At 39.8% G+C, this 19,233-nt stretch overlaps 1 protein-coding gene across 11 annotated transcripts in view; it reads left to right on the forward strand.

Annotated features, from left to right (window-relative positions):
- hdac4 (histone deacetylase 4) overlaps nt 1-19,233 on the forward strand; it is a 408,670-nt gene that overhangs the window by 380,309 nt on the left and 9,128 nt on the right. For all 11 annotated transcript variants that reach the window (XM_067987940.1, XM_067987944.1, XM_067987946.1 and 8 more), the window contains 4 exons: nt 2,485-2,604; nt 3,184-3,281; nt 13,529-13,647; nt 14,351-14,484. In XM_067987940.1, the coding sequence (XP_067844041.1) occupies nt 2,485-2,604; nt 3,184-3,281; nt 13,529-13,647; nt 14,351-14,484 (471 nt within the window). The remainder of the gene's footprint in view (nt 1-2,484; nt 2,605-3,183; nt 3,282-13,528; nt 13,648-14,350; nt 14,485-19,233) is intronic.

The following is a 19,233-nucleotide window of genomic DNA, read 5'->3' on the forward strand; positions in this document are numbered from 1 at the left end:
TTTCCCCTGTGCTGCTCCATTGTGTTATTTGGGTTTTTGCTCCAGGAACAGCCATTGGAGGACTGCCCCTTTAAATAGGGCTCCTCCAGCTGACAGCCTGTGATGCGGGTGCGCAGTCCGCCCGCTGCGCAGCTTTTGGACGGCAAATTTAAGTGGCTCCAATTGACCCGCGGTCGCGTGGAAACGGACAGATTTTATTGGGCGGGTTGCCCACGTGCCCAATCGCCCCCACCCTGCCTCTCCGCTAATATTGGGGCCATAGAATCATAGAATGGTTACGGCACAGAAGGAGGTCATTTGGCCCATCAAGCCTGCGCCGGCTCTCTGCAAGAGCAATCCAGTTAGTCCCACTCTCCCGCTCTTTCCACATAGCCCTGCAAATTTTTCTCCTCCAGGTATCTATCTAATTCCTTTTTGAACAGTTGACCCTGCTGCCACCACCCTTTCAGGCAGTGCATTCCAGATCCTAACCACTCGCTGCGTAAAAGAAGTTTTTCCTCATGTCGTCCTTGGTTCTTTTTGCCATGTCATGTAGATGGCAAGGCATGTTAACATCATTTCATATTGTGTGTGCTGAATGTTAAAGTTCTTTTAACATTCCTTAAAAGAATGTTGGTTCTTTTTGCAATCACCTTAAAGCTGTGTCCTTTGGTTCGTGACCCTTCCGCCAGTGGGAACAGTTTTTCTTTATTCACTTCATCTAGACCCTTCATGATTTTGAACACCTCTATCAAATCTCCTCTCAACCTTCTCTGCTGTAAGGAGAACAATCCCAGCTTTTCCAGTCTATCCACAGAACTCAGGTCCCTCATCCCCGGAACCATTCTTTTAAATCTTTTCTGCACCCTTTCTAAGGCCTTCACTTGTTTCCTAAAGTGCAGTGCCCAGAATTGGGCACAATTCTCCAGTTGTGACCGAACCTGTGTTTTATAAAGGTTCAACATGACATTCTCGCTTTTATATTCTATGCCTCTATTTATAAAGCCCAGGATCCCGTATGCTTTCTTAACCGCTTTCTCAACCTGTCCTGCCGTCTTCAACGACCTGTGTAGATATACTCCAGGTCTCTCTGTTCCTGCACCCGCTTTAGAATTGTACTCTTTAGTTTATATTGCCTCTCCTCGTTCTTCCTACCAAAATGTATCACGTCACACTTCTCAGCATTAAATTTCATCTGCTACGTTTTCGCCCATTCCACAAGCCTGTCTGTCTCCTCTTGAAGTCTATCGCTACCCTCCTCGTTGTTTACTACACTTCCAAGCTTTGTGTCATCTGCAAATTTTGAAATTATGCCCTCTACACCCAAGCCCAGGTATTAATATATATCAAGAAAAGCAGTGACCCCAGTTCCGACCCCTGGGGAGCACCACTGCATACCTTTCTCCAGTCTGATAAACAGCCAGGTTGCTACTTCCCCTTTTATTCCGTGGGCTTCAATTTTATTGACAAGCCTGTTATGTGGCACTTTATCAAAAGCCTTTTGGAAGTCCATATTCACATCAACTGCATTGCCCTCATCGACCCTCTCTATTACCTCATCAAAAAAACTCAATCAAGTTAGTCAATCACGATTTGCCTTTAACAAATCCATGCTGGCTTTCCCTTATTAATCCACATAGTGGTTTATTTTCACCGTCACCCCCGGGCGGTATTCTGATGGAGCGAATCGCCTGCCCGATGGAGAACCTGCCCTATTTTCATCCCATTGATTTCAACGGGTGGGCAATCCATACCACCAGATCACCAGGCAATGGTGAAAATTACCCCCATAGTTTTGCCAAAGTTTTAAATGAAATTCGTATGTGAAGATGCAGGGTTACTGACGGAAGATGCAATTGGTACTAAATTTGGAATGATCTAGACAGAATGGGATGTAGTAATGCACAGTGGTTGAACAGACAGCCAACAATTACTGTTCGATACAAAAATTATTAAAGTAATGTTGCAGTGTCTGCTATTTCAAGGCAGGTACAGCAGTTGTTTGTTTTTAACCTTAGATCTCTAAAATGTTGCAATGGTGACTGGCAGTATTTGTACCAATGATGTACCAGTGCACTTCATTGTAGAGCCATGGAACACTGGTCTGTGTCCACACTTCGCCACAGGAGGAGGTTCCCAGTTTTATTCAGGCTGCCAGGATATGGACTTCAGTAAGAGGGAAGAATATTCGGCTGGGAAATCACCCTAGCTTGTTCAAAAGCAGCTTTGGCAGAGGCAAGATCATCAGCCTGCACTCCTCCAGTAGTGTAAATGTGAGGAGAAAATAATTAGGAAGTAGGGTGCACCTTTGAAATAAATAAATGTTATATATTGCATATAAAGCTAATATAACTGTCGGGTTTGCCATCAGTCAGGAAGAAATTGTGGTAAAACAGTCTAAAATTTTTAGTCACAAATTAAACTCTGGTCATGTATTAAAGACAAATCTAAACTTCTACTTCTCAAACATGGCCATTCAATCTACTGTCTAACATTGTGCAACAGGACGTGCACCATGGTAATGGCACCCAGCAGGCTTTCTACGGTGACCCCAACGTGTTGTACATTTCACTGCATCGCTATGATGACGGCAACTTCTTCCCAGGCAGTGGAGCCCCAGACGAGGCAAGTAATTCAGATCACAGCTAGTGTTCTCAAGATCAAAAAAAAGTTTCTTCTTGTGTCCTTTAAGGCATGGATCATAGAATATAAAAATAAATTTAGTTTGGTGTATAATCCTTTTCGCTGTAACAAATTTGCCAGATAATTGAAATGCTTCACAATTAAATAGTAAGAGAAAACTTGAGAGCGTTTCTGATTTTTTTTTAACTTGTTGCGAGTGTCATCATGATCACTCTCCTAAAATATGAAATCAGTTTTAGTTCTGTTATATTTTTTGTTTAAAGATGTAATGATTGAGACTTCTTTAAATCAAATAATAGTATTATGCTTTTATAAACCAAGTTTGTGTGCTCTATATTAACTCACTGTGTGGCATAAAATAATACAAAGAAAAGTATATACAATAGACATAAATATACAAGAATGTCAGGTATAAAGTACATAGTTTTGTGAATAACCTCAGAATTCCAATTTTTTTTTAAAAAGTTAGGAGTTATAATGTAATTTAAAATATAAAAATGGCATTTAAGATAGGAAGATACTGTCTCCATGATTAAAGATTTCCTGATTTTTGGGCTTTAGGTTGGGATCGGCGCAGGCATAGGATTTAACCTCAATATGGCTTGGACTGGTGGTCTGGATCCACCAATGGGAGATGCTGAATATTTGACTGCGTTTAGGTAAGACTTCAAAATATTCAGATTGACATCAATAAAGGTTGTGACCAGTATTGTTAAACGCTGTATATTTGTACAATTTAATGATGTCATTTTCAGGAGAGGTTTATATTATCCTGTTTTCTTACATTTCATACATAAGTTAAATAGAGGTCAACAATTCAATGCTATAGGAAGTGTGGATTAATAAAATCAACTGGCACAGGCACGATGGGCTGAATGGCCTCCTTCTGTGCTGTATCATTCTATGAACTCTTCTGGGGGTGGCTAGATACAACAACACTAAAATGTTGAACTCCCAGCTAAAAGACTCTCATCAAATCCCCATCTTTAACATTCTCAGTCAGGTTTTTCTAAAGGGCTAAGCTTTGACATGCTTGGCTGGGTTAAAGGTGGCTGCTAGTGGGTCACCTAAGGATAGGCCTTGACAGGGCAAGTAAAGATGCCTACTGACTACACATTCGCACTTTTTTGACTGAAGATGATTGTGTGGGCTTTGGAAGGGGTGGGGAATTCTGAATTGTTCATAAGAACTTGCATTTATATAGCATCTTAACCGTAGGAAAAAAGTCTCAAGGCGCTCCATAGAGCCAAAACAAATGGACGCAATCAAAAAAATGTTTTGTTTAGATGGGTAATTCTCTTTAAGCAGGAAAAAAATTGAATAGCTACAAATTTCTAACTGTCAAATGTGTATTTAAATGCAAATAATTAAGAAATCAAATTACATTTGTATTACGGGTGTGAGGCAATTAGCTAGAAAGGTATAAAAATGTGAAATTATAAAATTAATTACGTTTGTGTCATCTGGTAATTAGAATGTTACAACTCAATATCTGCAGGTCTTGAAATCTGAAATAGAAATGTTTTCATAGTGTATGAACTGCATGTGTTTGGAGCGGTGAAACCTTGCCTTACTGTGATGGAAATGGGATGCCTTTTGCTTGTGGGAACATTTGCAGCTTTCTGATCTATCTGTTGAAAATGAAAAGCTATGTTTTTGCGCCATAGCTCTGAGCAACATCTATCCAGTGTTTTATGAGAAATGTAATTTAATACATACATCGGGAGTTTGTCAGGAGAACTGAGATTTTTTTAATGGGCTCCAAATGAAAATTGCAAGAAGATTTTTCTTAAGTGCAAAGGCAGGAAGGTTTGGTATGCTGTCAGATGAGACCTTCTCACTCTGCCTTTTTAATCTTCTTACGTTTAAAATATTTTTTCTCTACTCTTCCCACCAAGTTCCTCTTCCCCCCCGAAAGTGTTAGGGTACAGTTCCATAGGCATGATGTCCTCCAGTACTTTCCCCTAGAAACCATTATTTGTGTGTCAGCCTTTGACAATGAGTGTTGTGGGCTTTTTAACTATGGGAGACCACCAAGCCGAACCTTCTCCTCACTCAACATCCAAATGTGCACAGTTCCAACAATCGGAAGCATCAGCCCTCACTGATGCTGAGGACAGTTGCATATCTCTTACTGTTGCATCAATGGAAATCAGCAGTTTCAGGATTTTTTTTAATCTTTAATAAAATTGCATATCCATCTTCACTATAAATAGCTTTCTTGAGAACATGATACATCCATGTGTATAAATTATTGATGGAAATTGCCTTAATTTGGGATAGGTCAGCACAAAGTTTTAGTATTGTCTTATTAACCAGACATTTTGAAAAATAATACTTTTCGCAGCCCATGAATCTTATTTCCAAACATCTGCTTTGAAAACCTGCAGCCCAATCTTCAGATAAAGGTACAGAATGTGCCGATGCAATTGTTCATGCAAGAATGCAAGATTTTTGTAGCCTCATTTACAACTTGTGTGGACTAAAAGCCATTCTGATGGAGTTTTTAATCTGTTGCCAAGTTTCTAGGGTGATGCCGCGTATTTTGAAGATTGGAAGTTAACAAATATTTTAACCAACTTTTTTCTGCAAGTTGTTTCACCGATTTCTAGTGAAATAATGCTTTGAAGTATAGAATTTATAGCACGCATGGGCTTAGGAAGAAATTGCAACAGGTCATATATTTAGCATTTTGCGGGTCTCCAGAGACAATAGATGCCTTCAAGGCAGCACCTTGTTATTTAGACCCATAGAATGCCACGTTGCATTTGCTGGGGATCAAGCCTAAGATGAAAAAAGATAAGATAATTGGACATAATGAAATCCAGAAGGCACTCAGTTTCACCATGAACTTGGAAGTAAAATGTAGAATTGAACTTAATTCAAACCAGCTCTTGGAAATGCCAAATGCAGGGACTTTGAAGTTTGTGAGGAATCAGAAGTACTTTACGCTCGATGGTGGTTATAGATACGTGTTTTAACTCTTAATGGTGCTGAGCGGAAAGCATTCAGATTATAAACGTTATGGTCATGAGAACTGAAGAAAATACAAGTTAATATGCACCAGCTTTTATTCAACTTACACTCCTGGAACAAGGACAAAAAGTTATTTGTAAATATACTCGGAATTTGTGCAACAGCAATTGAGAATGAAACTTAACATGGATAAATGCTGAAATCGTATCACAAATTAATAACAAATTAAAATATAAATTACATCGAGCCATTAAGTTTCCAAAGAGTTTCTCTTTTTGCTGATGTTTGTGAGCATGCTGCCATAAACAGAAAAAGAACAGAAACATTCAGTCCAGTCCTATTGGAAAGCAATTAGTTTTAAAATATGTATCTAATTAGACATATAATTTTTTTAAAAAGAAGGCAGGTGTACAAATGTGCTGTGCCATGGAGTGGTAGGGAGCAAGTTTTACATTTGTGTCTTTCCCCACTTAGTGAGTTCACAATGTTGGAGAAGGAACTCAGTGTAGGCTAGACCCTTCTCGATGTTACGGGAAATTGATCAAAGTGAGTTGCAGGCTATTTTTGCGCATTTCCCGAAAGCTGGTTACAGAGCCATGAAATGGAAAAAGTTTGGAGCTGGTAGTTTACCCAGCTTCTCAGTGAGGAAATCGGGTGTTGCAAAGACAATCCTAAAGTTTACTAGGAAGAAAAATTGTGTTTACTAAAGGATATGTGTAATCCAAAATTAAGAAACCAGTGTTAAATGTATGTCCTGTCGGCGAAAAGCGGAATTTGCAACATGATGGACTTTCCTTGGTGTTTTTGGTCCTGGTGAATCTACCAAAAGCAATTTTCCAATTCCATGGCACTAGTGCTGATCTTAGCACTAATCAACATTAAAAATTTTCCCTCTATAGTGTGTGTGGTATTTTGCATGACCGAACCAAGCGCATGTGTACATCTTACTAAAATCAGTGAAATGTAAAAGACTGGCTGGGCTAATTTTAAGGAACCCAGCATTATGTGCATCAGAAAGTAGTTTATAAAATAGTGGCATCTGCAGTATCAGGCATTGTAAGCACTGTTTTGGATGCTGATGTGCACTGACTTACTGAAGTTCTTCACAACAATAAAAGATAGTTTAGGACAGCCCATCATTCTCCAACATCCGCTACAGAAAAAAAAGATCTGGGAGGAAATGCTGAGAAAAATCAGTCCAATCTCACAGGTTCAAAGCGATAGGGAGGATTGTCGGAAGCACTTTAATGAGATCAGCAGGCAGACCAAAACACAACTGGCTGCCACAATGATGATTGAAGCTAGGCTTAGTACTGTAGTTGTTTGCTTAACAAAGAGGGTGTAAAGGGAGAGGATTTGAAACTGTGGGTTTTGCATGGAAAGCAGTCTAGTTGTAAACAATTAACTATAGTAATTAACTTGCCTCTGAAATAGACGCATGTTTGGTAATCACTTTGATTGTAATTATACCACACAAGTCCATACACTATTCAAACATGCACGATTTTCTTTTCTTTTGGGGGTTGTAATGCTGTATAAGAGAGCGTATGTCTGATTTATGTCTGTAAAGTAGCATTTTTAAGGGCATTTTTCCACCCGTTCTCAAGTGGGGGTGCTGGTAATCGCTTATTTTGTTTACTTCTTGGCATGTTGATTTTACATCTACTTCACTTTCCCCTCTCTGTCTTGCCATGCTACATATAGCATTCACTAGCTGAGTAGATGGAAAGGGCTCTGCTAATCTTAAGATGTAGTTTTGTACCTATGATTCCCCATAGAGTAAATTCATGGGAAAAAGAACAAATTCATCTCCTGACAGAAGACCTGCATTTGAATCCTTTTCGCCGTGCCCCCAGCCACGCGCTAATACCTACTAGCAGTACGGATTGCATGTTTACCCTCCCAGCTAGTGGGTAGTGTGAGGAGTCAAAAAAGCAGGGGAAACATGATGAGGGATAAATCCTGCACGGTAAGTAACGTCTTTGCTGTGCAATGCTTATAATTAATTCTGAGGGGAAAAAAATGCTATTCAAATCTGTAGCATTATTACATAACAGAAAATAGCATCCAAATAAACATATTGATGTGATCTAGTTTTCTAAGATACCAATTTAACAATTCACTGCAACATGTTCCACTTCCTCTCACTGCAGCAGCTGTTGCACACCCAGGATCACATGCCCCTCAGCCATCCTGAGAAATCTGTTGTGAGTGTTAACATGTCTGCTTTTATATACCCTGACTGAATTAAGATCAGGTCAAACTTGGTTTAATTAAAGGCAGAAATTAGTGTTGGAATAGTGAGTGAGCAGTGTAATACATATAAAAACACTCTATGTATTAATAGAAAATTCACTGGGGAGGAGGGATAAGGGTAGTACAGCTTCAAAGGGGATTTTGGTATGAACAGTGGCACCCGTGCAATGTACGGCCACATCTGAGTGCAACATAGTTTTGCATCACTACTCCAAGGGAAACCAGTCAACCATGGTTGGGTCCAATAATGCCTATTGTAGCCTGTTTATATTTGCAATGTCTTATGACAGGATCCTGTAAATTGACAGTGAAGCAGCTGAAACAACAATTTAGTACCTGTTAGTGCAAACGTTTAACGTTCTACATGTTGGCAGCTATTGGGGCGGGGGGGGGCTGCGGTGTAAGAAATTGCATTGCCAATAAAGGTTCAGTAATGTAACACTTTCAATGCAAAACCGTGTGCAGTGGAAGAAATTCTGCACATAGAAATATTTGATTGTGGTAAAGACTCAGCTGTGATTGAAATGCTGCAATCAGGCTCACTATATTTTTCTCTGTGTATTTTTACGGTGAGCAGATTTGCAATAGGATAATGGTCCTCTTGCTTTTGCGATGCTTCTTCCATCATCGTACGGTGGCAGTGAAACTGTACGGTCAGGTGATTATTGGGTGCACCATGCAGGCTTTTAAATGTCTTAAATGGTCATTAGTGATGTGGTTCAAAATCAAACAGTACTGATCAGTGTGTCTAGCAGATGTCCTTTTTCATGGCCCAACATGCATGCAGAGAACAGCTGTTCCAAGGTTACTAGAGCCAGAGTACTGTTAGGGAACATGCCCAACAATTTTGATATTGAACGTCCCATGTTCCCTTTCTCCAATGATTAATATGACCAATATATTCATATAGGTGATGATATCTATATGAAATACACCCAAGTTATTTTTTTTAAGTTTCTTGTATTTTTATTGTGCCCCCCTTAGGTTGCCCACTGCCATGCAACTTTCTTCCTATCAAGAAGGTGGGTATGTAACCTACCTAATACACCTCTGCTCGTACCGCCTCGAACCTGTAACCGGAAATGTCAGCAAGAGTGGCCTGCGGTGACTTGCTCACCTTCAATTTGTTCTAATTATTTTCTCTCTTTTTCTCCCCCCCCCCCCCCCCCCCCCCCAACCCTGTTTCATATGGAGAAGTATCTGCTTGCCACCTGCCTCAATGGAGTAGATATAATTCACTATGACCACAGTTGAAATGCCAGTGTACTTTACCATTGAATTGCATAAAATTCAGGACTTTTTTTCTAAACAGAAACAGAATTCTGAAGGGTGATGGATTGTGGGGAGGGGGACTGGTGTTGGAGGACAGAACCAGCGACACAGATTTAATCTAAGCTAGCGTTTTGCATTGGAAGAAAAAGAATCATGATGCTTATCTTGAGCATCTACTTTTTTATGCATGTTTATCATTCATGGACCTCAGGATTGGAAATTACAGGTGATTTAGCCTATAGGACACATTAATATTAGCCACCTCAATTATACCACTCAGCAGTGGGAAGAAGTGATGATTTTAGCACTGACCACTCATACCTATGGCTTTGCACTGAAACCCCAGCTCTACATCAAAGCAGAAAAGGAAGAATTTGCAGCATGTGTAATAGCTGCTGAAAATGCTCTTGAAGACTTTACAGTGAGGTTAGTTTTGTGTAAAAGCTTGTGGGTTTCTTAAAATATTTTGGGTTTCTTTAAAGTTTTTCACAGTAACAGTAAAATCAGTTGCTAACCCCATTCTAGTAGTCTTTTGTCTGAACCACACTCCACTTGTTCCTGTACATTATACAGCTAACTTCACTCACCACCAGTTACCTGACATAAGTTAGTTTGATCCATTTATGTTGCTGCTTTATTATTCTTGTCAGTACCTTATGAGGTAAAGTCTTTTTTATTTTGGTTTACCCATTGCCCTTATAACTTTGTGCATGTGATATATTCATAATAAAAACTCCCTTATTTCATATATACGTGATATGTCCTAGTCAGCTTTAAGCAACAATAAATATAGCTCCACAAGTGAGGCTGCCTCGAGAGACAAGTCACAAGTGAGTTATGGTCTGCTTAATGAGTTCACTGCTGGCTTCTTCTGTTTATCTTCTGTTTAGTTCGTGTGTTTCAAAGGGACACTATTTTCATGAAAGGATTTGGCAAACCTTTTGCTTTTGTTCATAAATGCAGAGCACAATGGCCAAGTCATTTCAAAACAAACCATCATCTCACTTATTTATTGCATCATCATTGTGACAAAAGTGAAACATACTTTTCTGATTCCTCTTCCAACCCAATACACAAAGCCAGTTTCAGGACAGTGCCTCTTTAAAATTCTTTTGGTTTAGAAAAAAAACCTGTTTTCTGGCATAAATGTGGTGCACAAGTAAATGTTACAGCAAATGCACAATATTGAGATGTTAATGTTGATACAGGGAAATTTCTTTTCTACTCATTCAATTTCTGGAAAAACTGGGATGTCTCGGTGAGCTCCTACCTCACCATGGCACACGTTCAGCTTCTGAAGACTGCAGATGATGAGGCTGAGTTTGAGAACTGTCCCAGGTCTGTTTTTGCCACAAAACAAATGAATAGAAAGGTGGACTTGCTGATGCTGATAATTTAACTGCTTCAGTTCAGTATTACGGGGAGGAGAAATGATACCTTCCACCTTCTAAAAAGATTTATTTCATGCGCTGCAACTTGTTGCAGATGCTATTTTAAATGATCGCTCATTTCATTACTTGCTCCAAGATTAGTATTTATTCTTTGAAATGATGCAGTCTTTTCTGAACTAATGCCATTGACATGTCACAAAGACAAAATGGAAACACATTTGAATGTCCATAAGTTCACCTAATGCGTTCATGCCAAATCAATATATTTGCTGTTGGATAGAATATAGTATTAGTATACTTTAGCTCGGGGTTGTAGACCTGTTGAAGCACGTACCTGTTGAATATATATGACTTTGTTTTACCCAAATACCATCTTAATCCCGTGCATGTGACTGCAGGGTGAAATTGACTTTATCATGGCGCTGATTGTCACAAAGTATTTCTTGCGGTATCAGAACTATTGTATTTCTGGTTTAATACATGTCTCAATATGGTTAGCTGCGTTGTCAGAACATTGCAGAAGCTGTTTACTCTTTGCCCCCATTGTCTTTGGAACACAAGTATAACCCATTGAAAATATTGTTTTGTAACAAAAGTTACCTTAGAAATCCTATAAATCTGCAGCTGAAAGAGAAAATCAGTTTGGGTTCAGTTCAACACAGTATTTGATAAGGGAATGGCTGACCCAAGTACCTCATAGGCCTCGATATTAACCCCCAACCACATCGGGTAGGAAAGGATCGGGGGGGTTGGGGGGTTAAAAATTAAAAATTGGGGACCGTGTCACCAACCCGCTTCATAAGCGCTTGCTGCCATTCATATGGCGGCAGATTGCAAGGCATTTGAGTGTCCCGTCTTAAAGAGCCGGGACATTTCATTATAATACTTAAATTAGGCTCCCACAGGTCATTTGGGGGCCTGATTTAAATTTAACAGCTGCCAGACGGGTTTCCCAGGGCTCGAGAAAACCAGCAGTGAAAGGGAGGTAGGAGCTGTGGGCTACAGCAGGTTATTGCTTTTTAGAGCACACCTTGTAGGCCAGGAGGAGCAGGAGTGCTCCCCAGGCCCCTTAAGGAAGCCTTCGGCCTCCCTTCTGCCTATTGTGGACTCTCCTCGCTGCCGCGATCGGCGACCCTCCCTCCCTCACCATTTCTGGACTCTGACCCCTCCCCCCCCCCCCCCCCCCCCCCAAGATCCAATCCTGAACCCCGATCTTTCCCTCCTGATTGCCGGACTCTTTTTCTCCCCTCCTTCCCCCACCAAGCTCCGACTGCCAGGAACCGTCCCCAACAGTTCCTGGCTGTGGCATCCTGCCGCTGGTTTTCCCGTCCAACCAGCCTGTCAACCTGGCTGGCTGTTGGGCGGGAAACGGAAGAAAAAATTGCTAATGAGCCCCTGCCATTAATATCGTCAGGACCTGTGTGTCCCCGGGATTTCCTGGTTTTAGACGCACTACCACGCTCCCGCCATAGTGCCCGCGTGATTGTTGAATATTATTTCCAATATGACTCCTGTGTCTCTAAATGTTGTGGGGAGAGCAAACTCTTAATACTGCAACACTACAAAAATAATCACTATCCAATTTAGTTCCTTTTCACCTACATCCTGTTTCTTCTATCTGATCTGCCATGTATTTTAGGAACAGATATACTTGGTACTTTAAGAGCTATATGGCAAACAGAAACTTCACTCTTTCAGCCCATGACCTCATTAAAACCACTTAATTTCATTGTATACTTGTAACCAACTTGCTGTCTATTTATTATATGCGCAGTAATCCACCCTTCCAATATAATTGGAGTTCCCTTTTACTAAAACAAGAAGTTGTGTGAATAAGTTGAGTTGTGCATTGGTTTAGATCTCTGCCTCGCACCACTGGAAAGAAAGCCAGATGGAGGTGGTCAGAATTGGGTTGGAGTCATGTATTCTGTGCACTGCCAGTCTTTCATTACAGTTAATGAAAAGTCCAGCATGGAGAAGATGATTGGTTTCAGTAACAGGCGTTCGTTTTAAATGGTTTTACCGTAATCCACAAGTGTCACGCATGAAAACATTCAGATGGGTTTTCCAGGGTATGGTTGCCATCTATTCTGCCCCAAACATAAAACATAGTCAATCTTTCAATGTTTGGGAAATAGAGTCTCAATTATTAACACTGTCTTTATAAGCATACCTATTTTCCGGTCCATACTTCACTGTCGAGATATAATTTAACATTTAGAATCAGTCTTTGCCACTTTTTAGTTTGCCCGTGTTTAATTCAGAATATTAACTAACTTGGTGGTGGAGTGGCGAGCAACTGCAACTGAAAAGACCTTAGGTAGCAGTTGGAATATTGTGTTCAGTTTTAACGCCATGTTATAGGAAGGATATGGAAACGGTGCAGTGTGGTTTCAAGATGGAGACCTTAAAGATTATAACGGTTTCAGGTTTGAATCTTCCCTCACCCACCTTCAACAGTAAAAGCAGAATCGCCTGTTGATGCCATTCCATTCTCGCCCTGATTGGGGACATGATATAACTGCCTGTCTTCTGGCATATAAAAACATGCAGGTTCAGCCATTTTGCTATGATGCAGCAGCCTCCACCAGCACTAACTTGTTTGGCAAAGCTCAGGTGGAGATCTGAGTAGAGTTAACTATGTCCTCATACCCCACGAACAAGAGTTAGTGTTCCAGTGCTTAGCACCACTGCTCTACTCCAATAACTTCAGTTTAATGAAGATAAAGGGTTAAAATTCAACTGCTACATCTACCTAATATCTAAAAACACCAAAGGCATTACCTTAAGAAAATAGTTTGCTAGAAATGAAAGTAGTAAATTCAGCATTTTTTTCTTTTCTACATAATTTCAAAATTGTAGTGTAAAATGATCAAAAATAAACATAATCTGGTAATTAAATATCAACAGTGAAGGTATTAACGATAGAGCTTTAAACTATAAATTATTATGAAGCTGAGTAATTATTTACGACACGTCTGAAGCAGGATGATATTTGTCTTCCTTTACAGGACAGTGGTGATGCCCATTGCTAATGAGTTTGCCCCTGATATGGTACTTGTGTCCTCTGGATTTGATGCAGTAGAAGGACACCCTGCCCCTCTCGGAGGTTACAAAGTCTCAGCTAAATGTAAGTTTGCTCACGTGACAAATAAAATTATTGTTTTATTTCAAGTGCATGGTTTAATTAGAGCAGAGTTTTAAAAAAATCTCTCAAACTTTTGACAGCCAAATTAGTGAGAGTAAATGACCCACATTTTCCAGCTCTAAGGGGGAGGGAAGGAACATATGAGCACTAATCTTCAAAAGGATCTTTAAATCCTTTAGAGAAGCCATGGGTTTACTGGTTGAGCTTTAAAATAAGTCTTTGTTTGAAAAATCGAAAACAAAGAGTATATGTTAGAATTTGCGGGTTGAAATAGCAAGAATTAAAGTCCATATGGTTAATGGTTTTCTTCAGGAGTAGAAATCATAATCATTTCTGTGATATTTGTTTATATGTTCTGTTTGCTGCTTTTGCCTGAGAGAAAATGAGAAGTGGGCACTTTTTTGGGAGGCCCTTAGGAAGTAGATGGCGTGCCACTTTAGGAAATTCAAAACATTTATCACAGAAAAAAAATGCATATATTAAACAGAAGATCAAAAAGGCCTGTGCTGAAATAGTAAATTGTATTTATTGAATTAAATCTGGCTTATATTATACATTTAGTCCCAGTAATCCCTGGTGGCCATTTCAGATATGATGTAATACTTGGAATCTTTGATCGTTTGCCAAGAGTCAAAGTAGGTTTCTGACCTTTGACTTCTCTTGCATTTCCTCTTTCCTGACACAGGTTTTGGCTACCTTACCAAACAGCTGATGGGCCAGGCTGGAGGCCGTGTCGTGCTAGCCCTGGAAGGGGGCCACGATCTCACTGCCATTTGCGATGCCTCAGAAGCATGTGTTTCTGCTTTACTTGGAAATGAGGTAAAACATCAATGCACATTATAAGCTGACAAGTTCAAGAACTCACAGGTGCGCCTTTTGCTGCAGATTATGAATGAGATGAGGGCAGACTTCCAAAAGAAATGTAATTCCACAGGACCAGTTCATCAGTAACATAGATAAATAATTGTAATGACCGATTGTAACAATAAACTGGGGAGGGACCTAAAGAGGTTGTATGAATATATCCTGTTAGAACTATTACATTTGTTTAACATAAACTGCAATTCTGCCTAAACATTTCCATACTTCATTTTTTTTTCTTGAATGGTTGAGACTCTCTCTTTAAGGTTTTTTTTCCCCACACACTGATCTCCCCATGCCATCCAATGTTTGCGTCCAGTAATGCAACTCAGAAACCATTTGCTCGGAGGTTGTCTCTTTCCCCTCCCTCTCTAAGGAGGTGCCCATCTTCTGTGCAGCAGTTCAACTAAGATTGGGAACTCAACATGTGAGATTGTAGAAGTGAGCAGCCACTCTGCAGCATATTGGTGTTCCAATGTATTGCACACTATAAATATTTCCCCATACTTATTATTTATGACGCAAAGCTTCTGTTTGTTTTGAAATTCAGCTCCTGGTGAAATGGATATTGTCCCAAAGGGGAGGTGCGCGGCGATAGTTACAATTTAGCACAGCCTGAGCTTATTGCAAGTGTTCTACTAGTGTTTTCTATTTCTGTCTCTGCTTTTTGTACCTTATTTGTTTTTGCACTTCTTGGGTCTCCCCACACAACACATTTTGCAGAGTGGTGACCAATGCCTGCCCCTTCGACATTGCAAGTTGCACAGAGATGTTGACTGAGCATTTAATAATAATCATCATGTTCCTTCCCTAATGAAAGCCTTTACTAAGTGCCTCACCAGATGACCCAGCAGATCAGGAGCTGCCTGTGTGAAGTCCATAACGGGTGAACGTAATGCCAATGTATAGTACTCGCTGTCACTCTGGTAACATGTAAACCCGGCAAGCCCTAAATGGCCGATTTCTTTTCCCCTCTGATTCCCTTATCCTTTATCCATTCTCATGCTGAGATGCACTTTAGCTGGTAGTGGGAGCTGGTTGATGCTCCGCCCAAGTGGCCGTCCTTCATCTGTGAGCCTGGACAGTGGGCTTTAATAGGCTTTTCAACTGTGGGATCCATTGCAGCCTTTCTGTTACCACCAATATAGTTTACACCATGTGGTCTTTATCTGGAAACTTTTACAGGAAGATTCCAAGGTTTTGCTTTTTGCAGTGATGTTTTTGCAGCAAAGTTAAAATGAATACAATGAACTAAGTGTTCTATAGTCTTTCAAGTTTTTTGATTTCTTCTCACTAATGCACCTTTATTTTCAAAAATAGAATTTCCCTCTTTTTCTTTAGCCAAAGTTGAGAGTAAATCACCCAAATTTCTCGGCCCCTCAGGAGCATTTGTGGCAGGAATCTCCAGTCTTATTACAATGCAGCACTGGCACACAGTTATTTACTGGGCTACTTGTCTAATCTTGGAGTGAAAAAAATAACTTTGTCTTTCTCATGTGCTGAACTACATTCTCCAATTCCTTCAAAATACAGTGAAGGATACTATATGCTCATGGCCTATTGCCATGCTGAATACTGTTAAGCAAGAAGGTTGGCTACATCTGGAATTTCTGCTTTGCAAGTTAGAAATCTTTAATGTTCATTGTCTTTAATTTGGTAGTTGGCAAAATGTATTTGTTGCGCATCATGTGTATCATGCATTTTATCTAAGTGGTTAGAAGCTGTAATGTATATTTTTAAAAAATCCTTTCACTTTAAAGTTAAATATCGTGCATCGCAACCTCGCTACACAATTACACAATGTTTAACAGCAAGTTTACACAGATGTGCAACCAGATGTTTGACTACTTCTGTGTCAGCCTTGAAGAGTATTGCATACTAACAAACACTTAAGTCAACCACTGCTGTTTACCATTTGGAATTTGTGTTTAATTTTTTTGTGTATGTGTTCATTTAAGTGACATACAGTATTATTGTAGAGCTGTCCTTTCCCCTTTAAGGAGCTCTTGGATGCCGTCATTCACAATTGGACATTCCAGCCATTCAAGAGCAGTTCAGTCTGTGTGTAATTGTGCTTATACATATAGAAGTACATATATATGGATAATCTTTAGTGGGGCAAAAGTGTCGTGAACAAAATTCTTAACATTTCAGATGAAGGAATCTAGGTCACCCTCCGGTTTGGTACAGAGCTTTACATATTCAAACATCATCTGTTCATCTATGAATAATTAACGTTTTTAGTGTGTGGTATTTTTCCATACTAAGGCTATAATTATACATTTGGAATTCAAAAAATATAAAAATATTTTTATATTTTATTACTAACAATTGTGTCTGCTAGAAGTAAACCTTTTCATAAAAATTGCCTTCAAGGAATATGATTATTGGCCAATATGTTTGGATAGGAAAGATAGCCAGTACAGCCCAAACTGTTCAAGCTCTGTAAAATGTCCTTCCAAGTGTAATGCCACAACTTATAAATTGATAGTATGAGTTTGCAAGGGGCAGTGTGGTTGGTTGATCAAGAAGGTTACAAGTGGGGGTGTGTGCATGTGGAGCATTGCACCATTATATTGATAAAACTCTGCTGCGCTTCCACTTATGTGGCAGATTACATGCATTTCATGAGGTACTGCAAATAAAACAAAATTAAATGTTAGTGTTGAGGGACACTCAATCTCATTGGAACAGTTACCTTCAGTCAACTCAAAAATGTGAGGTTTTTCTTTCTAAAAATCTGTTTTTCATCTATCTAAACCCCCACATTCTCCGCTTTTCAACTCTGCACCTGAAAGTAGTGATTGTAGTGCTCTCAAATGCAGGCGGGCCCAGTGAGCTAGCAGCCTCCACACCAACTGTGCACGAGGCTCATTGGGGCTCCAGAATTTATTTAAATTAGGGGTTTATCCCATAATGCAGCTGGAAGGGAGGCCTACCAAAAAAACCATAAACGGTTGTCCTGGCTTGTCCTCTCCTTCCATTGCTATTTGCATCTGGCATTCTGGCCCCCAAACACTGTCGCACTCCCAACACATCATGAGCTTAACCAAGAGAGGTTGGCCCATCTCAGCTCAGGCTCTACCTGCTCCTGCCTAATGGGGAGGATGAAGAATTCTTTTCATGAAAGTGTTAAATCTGACAAATTTCTTAACATTTCTATCAGAATTACAAAGAATTAGAGGAAACCAGTGAGAATATATAGATGGCCTCAAGTGTCCCCTGTGGCACCCACATTCAGTGAAATGTGTGACCTCCATTTCCACATAGATCAAACCTGGACTATCACAGTTTGGACTAAATATCAATCACTGCTAGATTGAGATAAGGAATATAATGGAAGTTTAAGAACTGAGTAGAGAAATACAGCTCCTACAAGAAGGCATGGAGCTATAGTTCCATAATATCTGGAGAGTTCCAGAGTTGCACAGGCCTGTATCACGGGGGTTTGGCAAGTGGTTTTATTTGTGTTTACAAACGATCTGTGCACTTAGAGTTAATATTTGCTGCTGATTCCTTAGAAACATTAATGCTGTTATGATGGGGATATTTTGTAAATTATGCAAGGGTTTTTCACTGATTGCTGAATATCCTGACTAGTGCTAGAAGAAGAGTAGTGGTGGAGGTGGGAGGGAGGGAATCAGACATTTGGGTTTGTCAGGCTGCCACATCTCAGTGGTGAGAGCACTGGAATTTCAAACATTAGTCCTGGTGTCTGCTTGTAAAATGGAAGAATGTCAGTAGAAGTCGGCATACGTGTGTATATATACGTGCTGCAGCTGGGACCGTGGAAAATTGATCAAATTGGCATGTGGAAAAACTGCGATGAAATGTTAACTGGAGTTTCCTTGACCTCACCAGAAGCCTGGCCCTTATGAAACAGAAACGCAGAGGAGACATTATTACTCTGACCTGACAAATACTACTTGCTGTTGCTGGCAGTGGCATGAAGTGTTTGAACAAGACGACTGTAGGCTACACCATATCTTTGAACAAGACGACGTTTGTGTCTCTGCAGCATTTGTTCACTTCCTTTTCCGACTCTCTCAAAATAAACATCAGTTCAGAGAGCATTTGTTCTTCTTTTTAACTCCGCAGTTTTATTTTCTGAAGCTGAAAGGGAGATGGTGTAAGTCTTGGCTCCTAAATCCTGTACTAATAATTCTTTTAGAAAAAAAGGGAAACTAATTGGTTTTTCATGGATTAAGTATAGTATTTTATGAAAGAAGGGTTAGGGATCAAAACAGCTAAGAGTCAGGTGTTTGATCGTGCTAAGTATTATGCCACAGTTAGATTACAGGATATCTCGCTGCAGACTGTAGGCTACACCGTATCTTTTTCATTGTTATTAACGCACATAATTTCCTCCTGGCATATGAGTAAAGTAGGTTAGCATGTTTCCAGCATAAGTATGTGCAGAACATTTTGGAACATACAGCTTCTTGTTTAAATTCTGAATTCCTTTACAATGAAATTTTGGCATTACAAGGGCTTTCATGTGGAAAAAAAATGTCATCCAGCAACAGAAGGAAAATTAATCACAAGATTGTGTGCTTAACCCTTTGATGTGCCTTTTTAGAAATGTGTACATCTGTATATATTTCATTCTACCAGATTGGTTGCTGAGCTATGGTAATCTTGAATTTCTATCTTAATTTTATTTTAGTTGTATTTTTTTAACTGAGGGAGGGAAGAAGGAAAAGGTAG

This window comes from Heptranchias perlo, chromosome 7, assembly GCF_035084215.1.
Source record: "Heptranchias perlo isolate sHepPer1 chromosome 7, sHepPer1.hap1, whole genome shotgun sequence".
NCBI classification, from domain to species: Eukaryota; Metazoa; Chordata; class Chondrichthyes; order Hexanchiformes; family Hexanchidae; genus Heptranchias; species Heptranchias perlo.